The 18,183-nt window shown below is 45.0% G+C and overlaps 1 protein-coding gene across 1 annotated transcript in view; it reads right to left on the reverse strand.

Annotated features, from left to right (window-relative positions):
• Positions 1-6,991: 6,991 nt before the first annotated feature.
• Positions 6,992-18,183, reverse strand: part of SLC6A5 (solute carrier family 6 member 5) — a 43,872-nt gene continuing 32,680 nt past the window's right edge. The window contains exons 11-16 of the mRNA XM_090267623.1: positions 17,817-17,929; positions 16,959-17,090; positions 15,968-16,067; positions 13,393-13,493; positions 9,389-9,556; positions 6,992-7,147 (exon numbers count right to left, since the gene is read on the reverse strand). Of these exons, the coding sequence (XP_090123749.1) occupies positions 6,992-7,147; positions 9,389-9,556; positions 13,393-13,493; positions 15,968-16,067; positions 16,959-17,090; positions 17,817-17,929 (770 nt within the window). The remainder of the gene's footprint in view (positions 7,148-9,388; positions 9,557-13,392; positions 13,494-15,967; positions 16,068-16,958; positions 17,091-17,816; positions 17,930-18,183) is intronic.

The raw sequence follows: 18,183 nt of genomic DNA on the forward strand, positions 1-18,183 counted from the left end.
ACTCATCTCACACACATCTCTTTGTAAACCCAGTTCCCACCAAACAGACTGTTGTAGAGGGATTTGTGTATCAGAGATGCTGGAATAAATGACTTTGGGTTTCTGTGCAACTGTGAGATTTTGAATCTCTGGTTCCAGGAGGGATGTCAGGGAAGAAGGAGGAAGGAAGCATGAACAAAAGCAGAGAAGAATCAAAGGCAGGAGGTGCAAGCTCAGTAAGAAAATACCTGCCAAGTCCAGGGGGAGGAACTGTTGCCAAATGAAAACAAGAAGAATGATTGGACAGCGGAAGCCTGGAGAGTTATGAGAGCAAACACCACATTAGCTCCTTCCAGACTCCTGTTCACCTAGCAGGTTAGTCCTGCTATCTATTATGTGAGCAAGGAGCTTCCCACATTTTGTCATTGTCCTCAATTAGGGAAGGGCTACTTAAAAGGGGTATAAAAAACACAACATGGGAATGTAAAGTCAACGTAGGGAATATAGTCAATATTGTAGTAACTGTGTATAGTGCCAGGTGGGTACTAGACTTATCAGGGCATCACTTTGTGCGTTATATAAATGTCTAACCATTTTTGCTGTATACCTGAAACTAATATAATATTGAATGTCAACTATAATCAAAAATTTCTTTTAAACATCAACAGGTAAAAGATATGAACAGAAACACACACATACGCACTGTAGTGTACAGATATGATGTTAAATATAGCCAGGGACGCTGAGGTAATTCCAATAAGCAGGATGAATAGCCAGTACGCACGGAGGACTGTGGCTCGCTCAGACCAACAGCGGAGAGCAGGAAGCCTCATCCTCCTTTTATTGGATTTTATAGATATGCTAATTAACAGGGAGGGCCCAGGAAAGAGCTCACAGGCAGATCCTGGGAATGTTTACAAAATACTTGAAACTTACAACAGAGGAAGCTTAAAGGATTAACTAAAGAGAACGCTTCCTGACCAACAAGTCTATATAGCATTCCTAGACAGAAAGACAGAAAAACAGAAATCTAATCACTTACTCTTTTAAGGCTAAGGAACAGATGCACTGTTCAGAAAACAATTAAGGTTAAATACCATTTGTACTTAATTTTGTCTGATTTCCTTATCAACGTCAGGGAAGATGGAGTACTCAGCAAGATTCTGTTTAAGTCACAGGATGTCTTTAAGATCCTGAGTCCTGAGCAGTCAGAGACTGTCAGCAGCAGCAAGTCTAGCTCGCTGCTCGCTGCTCGTATCATTAAACACCTGGACCGAGAGGCGTGTAAACTTACCTCAAAACAGAAGTCTTGATTTCCAGCATCAACGCACATACCCCAGAACATTTTGAAGTGAAATTTCATGATATCTGGGATCTACTTAGATATACTACAAAGAAATAAAGTCTCAGTTCAGCATGGGGAGAGACATAAAGGAAAGAAACATGGGCTTGAGTTGACAATTGCTGAAACTGAGTAATACGGATGCGGGAGTTCATTGCTCTGTATGCTCTGCTTGTATACATGTCTGAGAATTTTCCCAATAAAAGTTAAAAGAAAATACAACTGAGCAAAGGGATCTCAGGAAGGAAAATCAAAGATGATGAGTCAGCTCTCAACTCTGGTCCCATGAAGCTCTCTACTCTTCTGCCCCTTGCAATGTATAAGGTCCTATGCCGAGTTTGGTATTTGCTGCTCTGTCTGCCCACTGCAGCACAGTGTGATGGGCAAGCCTTAGTGTGTGTGGAATTCTCATTTCCACAAAATAGACATCTATGCTCTTGGCATGTGGTCGCCAACATGAATCTGGGAGGGCATTCCTTTTCCCATCAAAAGTGGCCCAGCTCATCCTGCCAACTTGGAAGTAGATGACCAAGGTGTGGGCATGAGTGCGCTGTGTTCATTGGAAGACCACAGAGTCAAGCTTCGGGATTGATGGGAAGCAACGGAAATGTCCAGGTGCCAGTCTCTCCACAGGACACTGGAGCTCAGGGCCCATCTCTGGGCAGGACACCTGGGGCTCCAACCTCTTGCAAGGGGAGAGATGGCATTCACTGATATGTTTGTTTGCTTAATGTGAGTAGTCTTACCACCTGTCTCTGAGTTCCTTGAGATCTGGAACTGTTTTACTTTGTATTCAGTTTTGCCTGGGGTCTAACTCAATACAGGAACTGTGTACCTGTTTGCTGAAGTAAAGTGGAATTGAAAACTGACAAGAGAATCATTAAAACACCCCCAAGGATTTAACTTGCCCAGTCCCTCTATTCAGATTCTCTCCCTCCCACTCTGTCCTTCTCTGTAAGGGGTAATTAATAATTCAGCAAACAGTGTTGTATTCTGATGGTTAAGAATATAACAATTTAATTAATATTGTCTCTTCAGCAGTGCAAATCTCATTTACACAGGAGGACAGTCTTCCATTTCTGCTTCATGTTTCTCACAACAAAAATGAACAATCCTAGAGGTACCCAAAGGCCACTTGTAAAGAAAGAATATGGGTCAAGTGTTTGTAATAGACACAATACTGTGATCATCCTGTTTTAAACACTGACATTTATTTAGGGTTTTGTGAACTCATACATTATTAGGATAAATTCTAATTTATTTCAGTTATAAGCAAATATATAATACAATAAATTGCATTTGTATACATAAATACAAACTTTGAGGTAGGGCCTCAAGAATAATGACCTCTTAAATGAATAATACACAGTATCTACTATGTGCTCTATAAGATATATATCTATGATGCATCATTTGTAACATAATATATTTTCTTTGTGTACAGTTAATGAAAAAATATAAGGACCTGATTAGGGAACATATCTTTATCCATAGGCAACAGTACCACACAAGATGCCTATATTTAGGACATTAGCCACGTCCGCAATTTAAGAATAAACCTATTCCATGATAGGTCCATAATAAAGTGCAAAAAAAGACCAAACAATGAGAGACAAAACAGTTCCTAGTCAGTTACTAAGTATCATCCTAACAATAAAATACACCTATAAGGCAAATGGTTACCTGAAGATGTATTTAATCCAGCAGGCAAATCAAACCACTGCTTGCTTTTCAGAGGTGATCAATGCCCAATCTGCAAACACTTTCTCTTTGGCTGCAGGCTGATCAGAGATGACCGAGCAGAGACCACAATTCAAAACTACTCAATCGTTCTGTACAATTGAAAGAAAACGTGGGGAAGCTAGGAAGCCTCACTTTTACAAATCCTAGGGCCGCTGTGGGGAGAAATTAGTCCCATGATTCAATCACCCAGAGCTTTGCTCCCAGCCTGGAAGTTTTCTGCATGATAACCAGCATGAGACAGATGGGAGACTCTCATTCATGGACCCTGAACTTTTTTCCCTGCGAGATCACCTGCCACACAGCATGCCTCTGCTCAAGTCATCTGCCTTCAAGAAGTGTGTCACAAACCCAGACTCAGCTGCGACAGCAGCAGTGTGATCTTGCCCTCACACACATGTTAAGCAATGGTTATTGTACAAGTCTCTGGGAAGAGGACCAAGGGGGTAAACAGGAAAAGAATCTTAATTTTAGGCATGGGAAAACCACGCTGACAGGCGAAGGTGGTCAGGAAGCACTCGGGCACATGTAGAGAACAGAATGAGAACTTCAAGGAACACTCAACTCCAAAGCAACATCAGCATGAAGACAAACCAAGTCTTATATCCATTTAACAGTCATTGTGTTAAATGTCTTTCTAAAGTGCTGCTCACTAAAATACAAGTAGATTACATTTCTTACATGTTAAAAACGCATTGAAGATTTCAAAGACGTTGAGGTCATTGATTTTCATTGACCGCAGATTTCATGCGATAAATAAAGGTAAAAGAAAAAAAAAGACCAGATTGGACACATTTATACACGACAAACACATAGCTCTAAAGATTAAATTACTAATACGCTACACAAATATTGGCGTAAGAAGCCACAACACCAACAGTTAAGAAATATACATTTTTTTCCTTCTTTAAGGATATTACAGAGTTACTGTTTTTAACATATGGCTTTTTTTTTCACTCGGAATGGGCTTCTGGCATTTGTTGGTGTTAGGAAATCACTTCGCAAGTGGAAAACACCCCACACTCTGCACAGTGAACCAATGAACATCTTTCCTCGGCAACTCGTTTTTTCTCCAGTTTGCAGGGGAACGCTCAGTGGCAGTTCATGATAATGCTGTTCATTTCTTTTTTATTCATTCATTCTTTTTTCTTCCAGTTGACTGGGCATTTTAGCACAGCAGGGAAACACCCGTCTGGTCACACACATCTCACAGCTTAGGGTCTCAGCCAAGTCTATGGGAGGGCAGATTCCCAATGACTGCAAGTAGCTCAGATACCACACGCATCTCTGGCAAAGGGAGCCTCCAAGTTGACTATAACTATGGAAATGGGCAAAATTAAATGTACAAGGTAACTGTTCCCAGATAAGTTCAGAACATTTCACATTTAAGGAAAATGTATATAAAAGTTGGAAAGTGTAGGGAAAAGGAAAAATCCAGCTGCTCAGGGACCAGCTACTGGGTCTCTACTGAACAAATTGTAATTAACCCCAATGCAGCTGTTCCCAGCTGTAGAACCCACTGGCTGGTGAGGAGGTCCCCATTCTCACCATGAAGTTAACTTGCAGTTTGTACAAAACAAACCTGGCAGCATCCATGCGATATTTTCCCCCTCCTTTTAATTACAAAAGCAATAATTAGCAGAGACTGGGTTGGCATCCAGCATCAGATTCAAGCTTTAGCCCAGAAGCGAGAGAGAAAACCCAAAAACTGTTCATCCTGATACAAACTTACAGGTCCTGTGAAGAATGCTAACACCTTTCAGCTCTTTTCATCAACCTTCAAGTTGGAAAGGCTGCTGATAGTTTCCAAGCCTTAATTATTACCCCTGCCTCTCCCACTCCTCTGGGTGTCAATGGCAGAGGATAACTCTTGGTGCCACTAAATGAAATCTACTACAATAACGGGGGCTTCTCAGCAATATGACTTTCTTGGGGAAACCTGTGTTAATGACAGACAGGTCACTGTGGGAAACACAGGGGCAAGGGGAGCTCAGGGTTTAGTTTCTATGGTAGATTCCAGTAAGTTCTAGCTTTGGGAGCAAGACAGAAAAAGAGATCAGGGAGGGGGAAGAACCAACACGCATTGCAGGTAAAAGAGATGAAAAGCTGAAGTTCAAACCCATCTCTGTTTCCTTTTCTAAAAGTTTCCATAAGCTACTCTTGAAAACTGGCAAATGGCAATGATATTTGCCCCAGAAAAGGGAAAGCTCAGTAAAATGAGTTGAGATTTTTTTTTTTTTTTAACGAGTCATTTTTTTAACAAATGTTACATTAAGGTCTGTTGTTGGGTATAGTTGTGGTTGAACAGGATGCAAATGTCACGTCAATATACAAGATTTATACTGAAAACTTTGCCCGAGACCCTGTAATATGAAGACAAATAAGAAAATGATTGGAAAAACATAAAAAAGAAAATGACAATGATTGAAATGGTCTTCCCTAAAGGAAATAACTTTAGGTTTAGATATTATTACCATAAAAAACAAAAGCCCAGACTACATTATTCTAAACTCACCATCTCTACAGGGATTCATAAGCTATTTATATGGAGAGAAAACACCACTGTGAGTACACATTACATGAACACATATTACATTTGAAAACCTTCATCTGTGCATGTTCAGGATACCAGAAGATAACAAAGGTTATGGCTTCCCCAATCTCTGCAAACATGTGATTTGCTCTCATTAGCATGCAGTTATTAGTGTTGTGAATTGGGAACTCTTAAAATTGAATTAGCTAAATGTATTCTTAAAAGCTATAGTCATAATTGGTTCACTCACTACTTACCTAAGCTGTATTTATCAGAAATTTCTGTAAATACCATGACCTAAAATGCACTAACAGCACAGTGAATATTATGGTTACTTTCTACTAAACTCTCCATTTTCTTGATTTTTCTATGACCACAATTGGCATTGACTATTAATGAAAAGAGTAAAAATTGAGAAGTTGCCTGTCTTTTAAGAGTTTGTGTCTTATATATATAACATAGAGACAGAACCAGGGTAAGTCTCATTTTCCCAGAGGTTGGAAGGCAAGGTGCCTATAGCTTATAGAAAGACATTTAGAAAAGAAGTACGGGATCATGACATTGAACCATGGAGCTAAACGTCATGTAGAAACTGGAATGAGCTCTACTATGAATGTACAAAATCAGGCACAAATTATAAGATGGCTTCTTGTGCAGAGGTGGAGGAAATGACCAAAAGCACTCACAAATATGGTTATTTAAAAAAAAGAAAGACAACTGAGGGAAGAGAACGGACTCTTCACTGAGATTCGCCGTATTCAGAGTCGAGTATCTGAGACCTTGGCACACTTGAGACCATCGGTCCAAATGAAGGAAACATTCCCAATGGTGAATCGTCTTGGTGGTATCCAAGCCCACGGGCCTTGTCTTACCCTAAAACACTTCCTGACCACTGCTGACCCTCCAAATGTACCCTGTGCTGATCCTTCTGTGTCTGAATGAGAGCACTACCCTGCTCAGCTCAGTTCCACAACAGTGCTGAGTCCAAATGAACAGACCCATGACTCTGCCAATCAGTGCATGCCTTATGGGCACCACCAGTGACAACACACATGGATATTTTTCTGTTGAACCAAATCACACATGCCCACTGTGACGTCACTGGCAAGCGCTCCCCTAGTTGGTCCGCTCCTGTGGGGAAAAGCGTGTGCCCAGGGGACCGACCCTACTGGAAACTGATACCATGGACACAGGCAAACAGCGCTCAGCGCTGCAGGCGGCCTGTCTAGCTCTTCGCTACAGCATGCGACACTATGTCCTACGTAACCACTCTCATGCACAGATACGAACCAAGATGTGGGGAGAAAGAAGAAAACTGGGAAGAAAGCTGGGGAAAACATTAGGGGGAGGCAGCGAGGAAAACAGGGATCAAGTCTGGGCCATCCTGTGCCATCAGACTAGCACTGAGTGCCCAGTTCCAAATCCTTCACTGGCAGTTTGAGTCCCAGGGAGGAGGTTCCCAGGGGGTCGATCATGTTCTTGTAACGCTCCCCACGGTGCTTAGCTAAGAATGGGCCCCAGTCCGGCTGCGGGGAACACACCAACTTTAGCCTCTGCAAAGAAGCCAAAAATACACGAGGTCACAGAAGTAGTACACCTTCTTCCCAAGACACCACCCCACACACCCAAACTGTGTGCAACCACATTTGCCAGAACACCCCCCTTGAGCCAAGTGGTCCCCCACAAGAAGGAGCAGTTAGGAAGATCAGCCATTAATTAACCAGGCTACGATGCATTAAAGAGACTGGGTTTGGCTCACTTGAAATTATTTACATCACACTGCAAGCAATATTACAATTGCTCAGGGTTTGCCTTGCACAAGATTAATAGAGGATAAAAGACCCAGATTTTAATTACACATTTTTTCCCCTCCAAATGAAGGGAATCCACACGTTTCTCTCGCCACTGCCAAACACAATTTGCAAAGGACATGTGGGCTCAATTACTTTTGTTCTGTAGTTTCAACAGTGGGTTGCTACATCAAAATAATTGGATTTTGTTTAGCATATTTCCCAAAAGTATAAATAGGGCCAGAAAAAAATCCCAACCCCAAAGATATAATGCCAAGAGTGAGAAAACATTTTAATTATCTATTCACAAAAATATATGCTTCTGACTAGGGACAGCAGTGTTGGGTTCTTGCGGACAAGCTAAAAATAATGATGATATCTCTAATCCTTCAGCTGAACATATTACAGAAAGCATAATTTGACTGAAAAAAAAATGTATTTTAGAAAGAGGAAGGAACACATACTTCTGATTACATAAGAGGAAACAATTACATGTTTATCAACTATTCAAGTGAAGCTGCTTCTCACAGCTGTTAGTTTAATGTCCCCTTAATTATCCATTTGCAACCTTTGTGTCCCAAACCAACCATAGTAAACTTATAAAGCTGACTCATCAGTTTAGAGAATTTCAGCCTAACACACAAGTAGCAGAGGCTAAAACAGCTTTTGTTCAGAGGGGAAGAGCTCTCTGGCTCAGTTGGTGAGGAGGTTCATCCGGGACCGTGCAAGCTCCCTGGGGGTCAGGGAGGCCACAGTTACTTACATCAAGGGGACAATTAATAGAACTTCCTGAGGATAAAAACAGGAATGCTGCCTCGGAGAGAAGACTCCTCCATCTCCCTTTGCCAAACCTGTCTCTCTCCTAGTCCAGTGCAAACAAAGGCTAGCTCCCCCTGTGTGGACATCTGGTTACACATTTACTCACAGGCTTTATTCCCATCTCGGTTCTTCCCTCCTGAGCCTCCACAGGACTTCCCAGAGACCCCCCCTTTCTTTTCTCCATCTGGCTGACAAAGAGTAAAGCCCCTATAGCTGGTCCGCGCTACCCTCCATCCGCAGGTGTTTCTGCACTTTGGTCTAATTCAATGCCCCTCAAACCAGAGTGTGCATTAGAATCACCTGGGGAACTTGTTAAGGCTAGACACCAGGGTCCCACTTCCCCAAGACTCAGGGTCAGTGGAGCCCAGCTGGAGTCCGGTCCATCTGCATTTCCAACAAGCTTCCAGGTGGTGCTGATGCTGCTGGGCCCTGGGCCAAACCCTGCTCTGAAATGCCAGACCTCTGGGTCTTCAAGACCGAGGCATGTCTGAGCAAGTGACTTGTCATAAATAACAGAAACCTGACCACACGTGGTGGTGGCTCAACACGTGGCAGTCAGACCCCTTCCCATCTGCTCTAAAGTGAGTGTGTGGGCATTTTTGTTTTAACTATAATTGAGAAAAAGGTCCAGGAAGGGGTTAACTGATAAATAAAGACAAGTCTCATCTCTAACAGCCATGCTCTGGACCTTTCATTACATTCTACAGGGTGGTGACATTTTAATTAGCGTGGACCCCTCGACCATCCCTAATGCAGGCACAATGGAAGGGTAGTGATTTTTAATATCATGGTTATAGATGTTTGAAGGTAGGAGCCTTGAAAGAGAGGACCATCAGGAAGGGGAAGGTATGCTGTGTGGTTAAAACCCAAACACTTGGATTTAAACTGTGGGTGAGGGCAGAGGAACAGAAAGCTCTGGGGAAGAGGCAGCACTTGGATCATGGATGGCCCAGCGCTGTCGCCGCACTGAGGAATAGCATAATAACAGCGCAGCCTGCGGATTGGCTCGGGGCCTCCATTAGAGGAATAATACATAATAAAAATGGGTTTAATAGAAACGGTGGCAACTGTGATCACTTAATCACCAACTCTCCCCCTAGAATAACTTCTGTTGTTTAATGCACAGGGCTCTCAGAGCTTCTCCCTTGGGAGGGGATGGCAGGTGAAAGGAGCTGGCAGACTTACCTCAATAAATCGGCCAGGAGCCAGGTGCATTTTTATCACAAACATAATCGGGATCCAGATGACAGAGCAGGCAAGCATTAGCCACCCGAGCACCATGGACCAGTTAGGGTAGCGGTAAGAGCCATAGGTCATGGGCTCCCACTGGTAAAAGCTGAAGCAGAGGATAAACTGGGAAGCAAAGAGAAACACGTGAGTGAGGTGGCAAAGTTGCCCTTCGTTCCACCACCAGGTACGGGGCCCCTGCTAGGGGCTTGATGCTCACAAACCTATTATCTCCTCTGACACCCAGGATGACCCTAAAAGGGAAGTATTAGTAATGCATTTTCCAAATGAACAAACTGACTTTCAAAGAGGTAATGCCAACACTCATACTTAGCTGCTGACCAGAGGACCTGAGCAATGCACCTGTCGGGATGGACACACAGACAGGCTGAGAGGATGAGTTTAGAGGACATACACACACCAAGGAGGTGACGGATGGGTGGAGGTGGGAGCAGGGTGGTGGGTGTTTTTAAGGGGCTCTCTGTACTTTCTGTGATGGACCATCAGCTTTTAGTACAAGAAATAAATCCTGTTAAGTTTATGTTTTTGTTTTTACAAAGTGAATTGAATCTCCTCCTTCTCCTTGAACGGGGAATGGCCAGCACCCAGGAGCAGACTCTAAAGCTGCTGAGTGAGACCCAGAGTGGTCCCCACGCAGTGACAGAGCTGAAGGAGTGGTCCTGTAATAAGCGGTGGACAAAGAGAATGGATGCACAGTCCCCTTTCAACTGACTCAAGGTGAAGGGTCCTCGTCACCAGATGGTGGGCAGATAGCCAGGAGGCCAAAAGGCTAATCTCAGCTCTACTACTAATTAACTGAGGGACCTTTATGTCTCTGCTAGAAAACGTATATAGATCACACCCTGCATAGGACACAGGAGTCTTCTGGGAGCAGGAGTCTGGCAGTTACTCCAGAGCTCCCCCTCAATTTTAAGAGTGGTCACAGTTTTTTTTCTACCCATCATCTCCTATCGCCGCCTACTTTGGCTGGCGATGGCAATGAGAACCCTCTATAGAGACTTGGTTAGTGCAGCTGAAATGGAGCAAGGGAAGACATGTGCTGGAAAAGGAGGTGCCCAAGAGACAGAACAGGGGTTCCAACCACTTGCCAAGTCTTTGGGAGCACTGCCCTGAGGAAATTATATTTGTCCTTGGATTCATCCTGCCTATGGCAGCATCAGCCAGGAACCACATACCTGATAATAACGGCATGTGTTCTCCCCTCCTCCCCACCCTTCTTGTTCTATCTTATGCAGTAAAATAACTGCCCCAAAATGTTTGTACTGAATTATGGAAGTGTTTTGGGAAAGCGTGAAGCTGTACAAATGCACAGCATCTATGTTATTGCTGCAAAGCCCGGGCTGCTGGGGCGAGCGAGTGTTTCAGTGCAGTAACAATGCAATATGTCAATTCAAAGCAGCATGAGCCTGAAGACAACTGTTGGAAAAAAAAACTGCTTTTCTGGAAAGAGATGTCTTACTCTAGGCCCCTTTTAAACATTGGACCCTAGAGTTATAAGCTTTATTAACCCGTCTATTAGAAGTATGGCCTAATGTATTTATGGTAAGTTGCTCCATTTCATTTACTATATAAATAGCAATACATCTGCTTATGTGTGTGCATAATTCAGTAACGTGATCTGACTATGTATACAATAATTGTATGGAAAATATTTATAGCCCTATAAATCCATGAAGGCACATATAAAAATGATCAATTTTATTTCAGAGGTTTTGCAGCAATTTAAACCCATAATCTTAGCTTGTTCCAGCACACCACAAATAGCCATTTTATAGAAAAGGCCAAATGGCACAAAAAAAAAAAAAAAAAAAAGAGGTAAGCTTCGTCCTTCTATACCCATTTCCAGTTGGACAAATATCATATCAAACTTATCCGTGCAAACTTGTTCTTGCAATAAATTTCTCTCGGCCAAGTCAGCTTTGATAAGACTCTGCCCTCTGATGAGCCTGACCATGAGAGATGATAATTCAGCCACTGACTTAGGCCACCCCTGCCCTTTTGCTGACAGCAGCCCAAGGTCAGGACAGAGACTCATTGGTTGACAACGATGACAGAATTGCCCACTTCCGCTTGTCCCTAGCTTCCAAGCACAGAAGGGAAATCTGGTTCAGGCTATTTTCTGGACCTTTCCACAGGTCTCTTGATAGGAGTTTTATAATGGAAATCAAGTAAAGCACAGCATAGTTGAGGGACTTTCTCAGAAAACACAGCAAGTCCCCAGAATTCCTTTTCCCTGATATTCTACTCATAAAGAAGATTATTTTAATCCCAAACTGGGATTAAAAAAATTAAAGAGCACTGGGTTTTTAGGAATTTATTAGGCCTGAATTCAGTTCTTCACTCTGCAACCTCCAAGCTTTGTGGCCTTGGACAAGCCCCTGAGCCCCTCCAAGCCTCTGCACGCAGCTGCAAAATGGGCAAAGAATCACCGGCCAAGCCAAGTGGTTGGAACTTTAGGGACACTGTTCATGAAGCGCCTGCCTCTTACTAGACCTCCACAAATAGTGCTGGTTATTATCAGGAGACGTTTCTACAGAATATAATCACATTCTCTGAAGCTTAATCTCTTCCAGGACTAGAGGGAAAGACACATCAAATCTAGAACAGAGTCTAACTTTGATTTCACCAAGACTAAGTCAGGTATAGCAGTAACGGGGGAACAAAGCAAAGCGCGACAGAGCCGGAGAACACCGGAGGCAGGAGAGTGTCGCTTTTCCTTGCCACCAATTAGGTAAACCCGAGTTCTTCACACACATTTCAGTCTTGAATTCAAGAGACCGGAAAATCTATCTCCCTTCCTTTCAGCTGTCATGCCCCGAATCCGAGGGGGGCGCTATTCAGACAAATTGCAGCCTCTACAATGTGAGTTCCAATGTGGGCCTCAGAAGCAGAGGGAGGTAAATGCCAAATGGTTTTTCTGTGTAAGCTTCTGTCTTTTCGGGAAGAAATTGAGGTGTTTTGATTAAAACTAACTCTGTGACAGTTTTAAAAAGGAAAACATGTCTTTTCTTTACAATTTTACTTCCATCTTCATTTGTTTTCCTTTAGAGAAGCCGGTACTGTGTAGTAAAAGAAGGGTCTTAATCTGGTTTCTACTGCCACCTGCTGGGTACAGGCAGAACGACAGCTGGTGGCTTCCTGTAGCCTTGGGAGATGACACCTGCCCACCAGGGAGGAGGAGGGGGAAACGCAAGGTCTCCATGGACTACTGGGCTTGAAGAGTGGATGGAGGCAAAGCCTGCAGCCTACGGCACAAGAAAGGAGATGACATGATGAACATTTAAGTCCCTGTGCAGACTTACTGATACATGAAGGGCTCTAATTAGTAAGATGATCTCAAAATGTCATTTCCTTATTTGAGGATGACAAAAGAGTCCTCAGAGCAATAAAAATGAACACTAAAAGTCTAATTTACGCTATACTAGTTACAGAGTGTCTGTACTGAGTAGTGGTTAGAAGCAAGGGTTCTTCAGTCAGTCTGCCTGGGTTTGAACCCAGGCCATTGCTGAGTGTTAGGTGGCAATGCTAGGCGAGTCATATAACCTCTGGGCATCTGTTTCCTCAGCTGTAAAATGGAGATGATGATAATGCTAACCCCATAGAGCTGCTGGCGGGGGGTGGGGCTGAAGTGATATACACAAAGCACTTTGAACACAGCCTGGACCATGGTCAGCAATGGGGCATGTGATTGTCATCTGCGATCAGTGCATGACTGATGCCATGGGAAATGTGCCATAAGATGCTCCAAACTGTGCTCTGCAGCCAACTGGCTAAGCACCGTTAAGCAAGTTGCTTCACCTCTATTCCACATCTGAAAGACAAGAACAAGACCCACCCGCCCAGCTTCCCAGGCTCTCACATAGGCACAATCCCTATGCAAACAGGAAGCACCACATACAGATGCCAGGTGCTCTCTGCACAATAAAGCATGCAGTCCTTACAGTTAAAATGGTTGGAGTGACAAATGCCCAGCAGACTTTCCAGAAGATGTTTGGCTGAAAGCCGATCATCATCTCTATATCTTCACAGAACCTTTGCAAACCTGCAAACAGACAAGTGGAAACACAACATGAGATGCAGTAGCAGGGGCATGGTGGGGGCAGCACGAGAGCCCCTCACTCACGTGTCATTGGCTAGGGATGGCCCCCGCCTGCTGTCAACATGACCCCTATTATGCAAGAAACTATCAGACATAACTCATTGCCAGGAAGATTAGGGAAAATTGCACATTTAAAGAGACACTAAATATTCTCTGCAGTAAGGTTCAAAAGTGTCCTCCCCATGATGACATCTAAAAAGCTCTGTTCCAGCCCAGGTGTCTCAGCACTGCCACAGCCAGGCATATTCACCTGCATGGCTGTTTTCAGAGGGGGCCTTATGTGCTTAGCCACAACTCTAGCAAAACCACTTAAGATTGAGGTCAATAAGCACAGTGTACTATGAAAGCCTTGGAATTCAGAGTGAGTCATTGTGCATTGGTTTTTTGTCTGCCACCCTCCCAAGGACAATTTTCCATGAATCAGTTTATCTTTGCTCCGTGTAAGAGGATAACGTCAGGCAAAACCAATGCAAATTCCAAGTGGAACATCGCCCACGTCGCTGGAACTCAAAGGACTGCTATCTTCCTGGTCACTGCTTAACTCAACTAAAGTAACACACAGAGGAGACATTTATTCTCATGGCCACACATAGCCACCATCCCCACACACTTCTGGCTTAGAAGGTTTCAAGCTACTCCTTGAAAGAATAAGCCATTAAGAAATGTTTTCAAAGTGTGTGGTTTCTTGTATTGTTTCCTGAGGTCTCTCAGGACTGTGGTCTCACTAAGCTAATGGGACACAAGTGGCTTTGAGTCTCCTTCACCATCAGTGGTTCTAACAAGGGGACCAGCAGTCTCAGCTTAATTCTTCTCGTTCCTTCGTCCTCTGGGTCATTTCTGAGCAAGGTGGGCACCTCTGCCTCCTCCCACGGAGAATAATCCCATGCACATCCTCAGGCATGCTTCCCTGAGACCTTGGCCACTTGCTCCTCCTGTTCCTCAAATCTCCAGTACCTTAGATTTCTGGGTCCTGAGCCCCATAAGGAGTGGGGGATTCGGTCTCTGGGGCTCCTCTTCCAGCCTTCACTTGCCATCTCTTATCCTTTGCCATCACCTCCCTGTGCACCAGTTGGACTACCTGCCTTCACCTGGCCAGGGCCCCCACCCCTACTCCCTGTGTGCCAGCCGGACTACCTGCCTTCACCTGGCCAGGGCCCCCACCCCCACTCCCTGCGTGCCAGCCGGACTACCTGCCTTCACCTGACCAGGGCCCCCACCCCCATTCCCTGTGCACCAGCTGGACTACCTACCTGACCAGGGCCCCCACCCCTACTCCATATGCACCAGTTGGACTACCTGCCTTCACCTGGCCAGGGCCCCCACCCCCACTCCCTGTGCGCCAGCCGGACTAGCTGCCTTTACCTGGCCAGGGCCCCCACCCCGATTCCCTGTGCGCCAGCTAGACTAGTTGCCTTCCCCTGACCAGGGCACCCATCCCCAGCCCAGACCTCTCCTTCCTGGTTCTGTTTCCCCTACACCTGCTCTCTGCTACGTGTAAGTGGGGCAGGATGGAGTTATATGAGAAGACAGTCTCTTGCTGGGGGTGAAAGCAGAGATGCGGCATTCCTTCGGGGCACAAAAAGGTTCTCCTTAGCCTATTATGTTATGGTAAAAGGTCCAAGTAGCCACCATGGACAAAATAATGGACCCTGAAACCATGAGTGGACCTCAGCTTTTGGCATTTACTTCTACTCCGTGCCCCGCTCAGACCCAGAATGTCGCCACACCTTGTGGCTGGCTCTGAGAACACTGTCGAGGGCTCAGCAAAGGCAGCTTTTCTCACTCACTCTGGAAGTTCTCAGGTCACACAGAGCTTCCAGCTCTCCTTTAAAGCAACCCTGAAGGGGACAACCACCAGCGCTGTGCAGTGGAAAGAGCACTTGCCCAGCAGCTAGGATCCACGCCCTGAACATTGCTCTGCCTCCAGCTCACTGTGTGACCTGGGGGACTGCATTCCTCCTCCTGAGCCTTGGCTGTTGTACTGAGGGGACTGGGCCACAGGAGCTCTTGGGGCCTTTCTGGGGAGGTCAGTCCACGAGGTAAGGGGGCTCCAGGTTCCTTCCTGGGGTCCACAGGCAGGAAAGAAGCATATGCTTTGAGCAGCAGACCTGACCATCTTTGGACAGCTGTTCGTGTATTAATTACCTTTAGTACTACCAACACCTTCAGTGGGTGGCCTCTGCACACTAGAGACCCTCTGGGCCTACGTGAGGGGAGAGAACTGAAGGAAGAGGCATCGAAGCTGTTTCCCTATTAAATCTGCATCAAAGCAGTCCTGAGGCTTGGAAATAAAGGTGCAGCTCTTTTATGTTGCCTAAGTAGCAGCAACTAAGCCCTTTCATTGTCATACTAACTATGGAAAATCCGCTTACCCACATGAAGTTCTACCACAGCAGCAGGCATGGCCGTCCCCTTACCGTACACATAGGAGATCCCCACGAGCTCAAAAATGGCAATGATGACAAGGGCATAGGAGGCAGCGTACGTGTCCACAAGCTGAAACATGTAAATTCCACCCTGGCAGGGAAGAGAAACAAGATCAATAAGCCTGGCTGCAGGTTCTCTCCCACTTCTATGAGGAGAGGGAGGTCGGGTACACACACAAGTCGGAGGATCTCCCCTCCCTAAAGCTGACCCAGTACGCAAGCTGGAGGCCTCACCATGTTAGCGAAGCCATCCCTCAGAGACTTGGAGCCAATCAACAGACGCAGCACAGAAAACGATCTAACACCTTACTCCTAAAAGGCCAAGATCAGCTTCTGAAGGTGTGTATGTGAGAGCAGCCAGATTGCTTTGTTTTTTGCTTTAAGCAATAGATGGTCATTTCTACCAATATATCTGTTTGATTGACCTTCATATAACCTTTAGGAGTCTTTGGGCATTCCTCATGCATCCTCCTGCATCTTTACCTCATTCTGTAAGTCTCTACAATACATGAGGCTGAAGGACTATCTCATTCCAAGCCATCATTTTACAGAGGAAGAAAATAAGGCCCAAGGTCACTTGCCCAAGGTCACACACAGAACAAAAGTCATACATACACTGAGTGAGCTAATACTCAACTTACCAAGCCACTGAGGACTAGAAGGAACTCAAATGGCTGGAGACTCTTGTTTATGATGAATAATCAACTGGAAATGTCTCTGGTCAGTAAATTTGGATTTTCGTATTTTTTTAAAGTAGGTCACACCTGTTTCATTGGCTCCAGAAGGCTACATCTCAATTAGGAAGACGCTGGAAGTTCCACTAGTAGCCAAGCTGACATATTTCCCTCTGTGGTCAGAAGCCCTAAGGAACTGGTGCCATGTCTGCAGCATTGGCAGTGATCTGGTGATTGTTATGAGGTCTGAGAGCTGAGGCTGGAAGGACAGACAGCTGCCAAGCCCCCATCTCCCCACCCCAACTCACCTGAGTGATCATTGGGAAGCCCATGATGAAGAAACAAACGCAGCAGCCTAGAGTAAAGACCGGCTTGTGTGTGCGCAGGTACTTGGGGAACTCGTCCGAGATGGAGGTCACTATGGTCTCGATGGTGGCAAACTAGAAAGATGCCAGGAAAAGGGCATCAGAGATAGACCACACAGTCCAGAGGCGCCCCAAAGCCTTTGTGTTTCCCACCAGGCAAAGTGGTGTCTGTATCAGGTTTGGTTTTTAGGACTGCGTTCCGTTGTTGGGCCTGGTTGGGGAATGTAAGCAGGATATGAACTTTATAAACTGTGGCTCCAGCCCCCCAGACTCTGCACTCATACTCACCCATCAGGATACATGAAGTTTCACTGTGTTTTGATGAGAAGTAAATTCTTCTCCTCCACGTTACCTGCATTTGATCTTCTACTTGAGGAAAAACCCTCTCTGCACCCAACTACTAAACTCTGAGTGCCTGTCAACATGATTGGTTGTAAGTAGTCTCAGCCCTACAGCAATTTCCGTGAAACTGACTTCCTATTATTTTTCCTTACCCAGCCCCACAGGATTTGCTTTGGCAAAATGACACCAGGGTGGGAAATACACAGGCTGAAACTTGCACAGAAAATGGAGCAAAGAATTAAAGAAGGAGAAAATGGCACCTTGGCACCATCTCACGAATCGCCCACAAATAGGAGGTTATCCTGAGCCCCAGACAGGCACCTCAGCATGTCTACATCGCTCAAGAGAAGAAATTCAGGTTTCGCTAAGCCCATCCCCTGCTGTAGGCTGGACACAGGACCCAGGAGAAGGGAGGGTTCTAAGGAGCCTGGGGAAGCAATGGGAGGGGAAGGGGCTCACCATAGTGTCAAGTCCAAGAGTGAGGAGCATCAGGAAAAAGATGATGGCCCAGAACGGAGAGAGGGGCAGCCTGGTTAAGGCTTCTGGGTAAACCACAAATGCAATGCCTGGCCCTGGAAAGAATAAGACAAATCATTGCAGACCAGACCAGCTCCAGGCCCCTCTTCCTGAAAGCCCACAGGGCTTTCTCCATGGAAGTTCTGAATTGTTACTTATTATACGCTGCTCCTACTGGTTTTGGTTTTTTTGGTTTTGGATTTTTTTGTTTGTTTGTTTGTTCTGTTTTTACTTATTTTTACCCATTTCCCTAATTAGATCTCAACTCAAGCTTCTTGAAGGGAAAAACCAGAGAAATAAGGTCCATATT

The sequence above is a fragment of the Furipterus horrens genome, unplaced genomic scaffold (assembly GCF_987537825.1).
Source record: "Furipterus horrens unplaced genomic scaffold, mFurHor1.1.pri manual_scaffold_2, whole genome shotgun sequence".
In the NCBI taxonomy this organism is placed as follows: Eukaryota; Metazoa; Chordata; class Mammalia; order Chiroptera; family Furipteridae; genus Furipterus; species Furipterus horrens.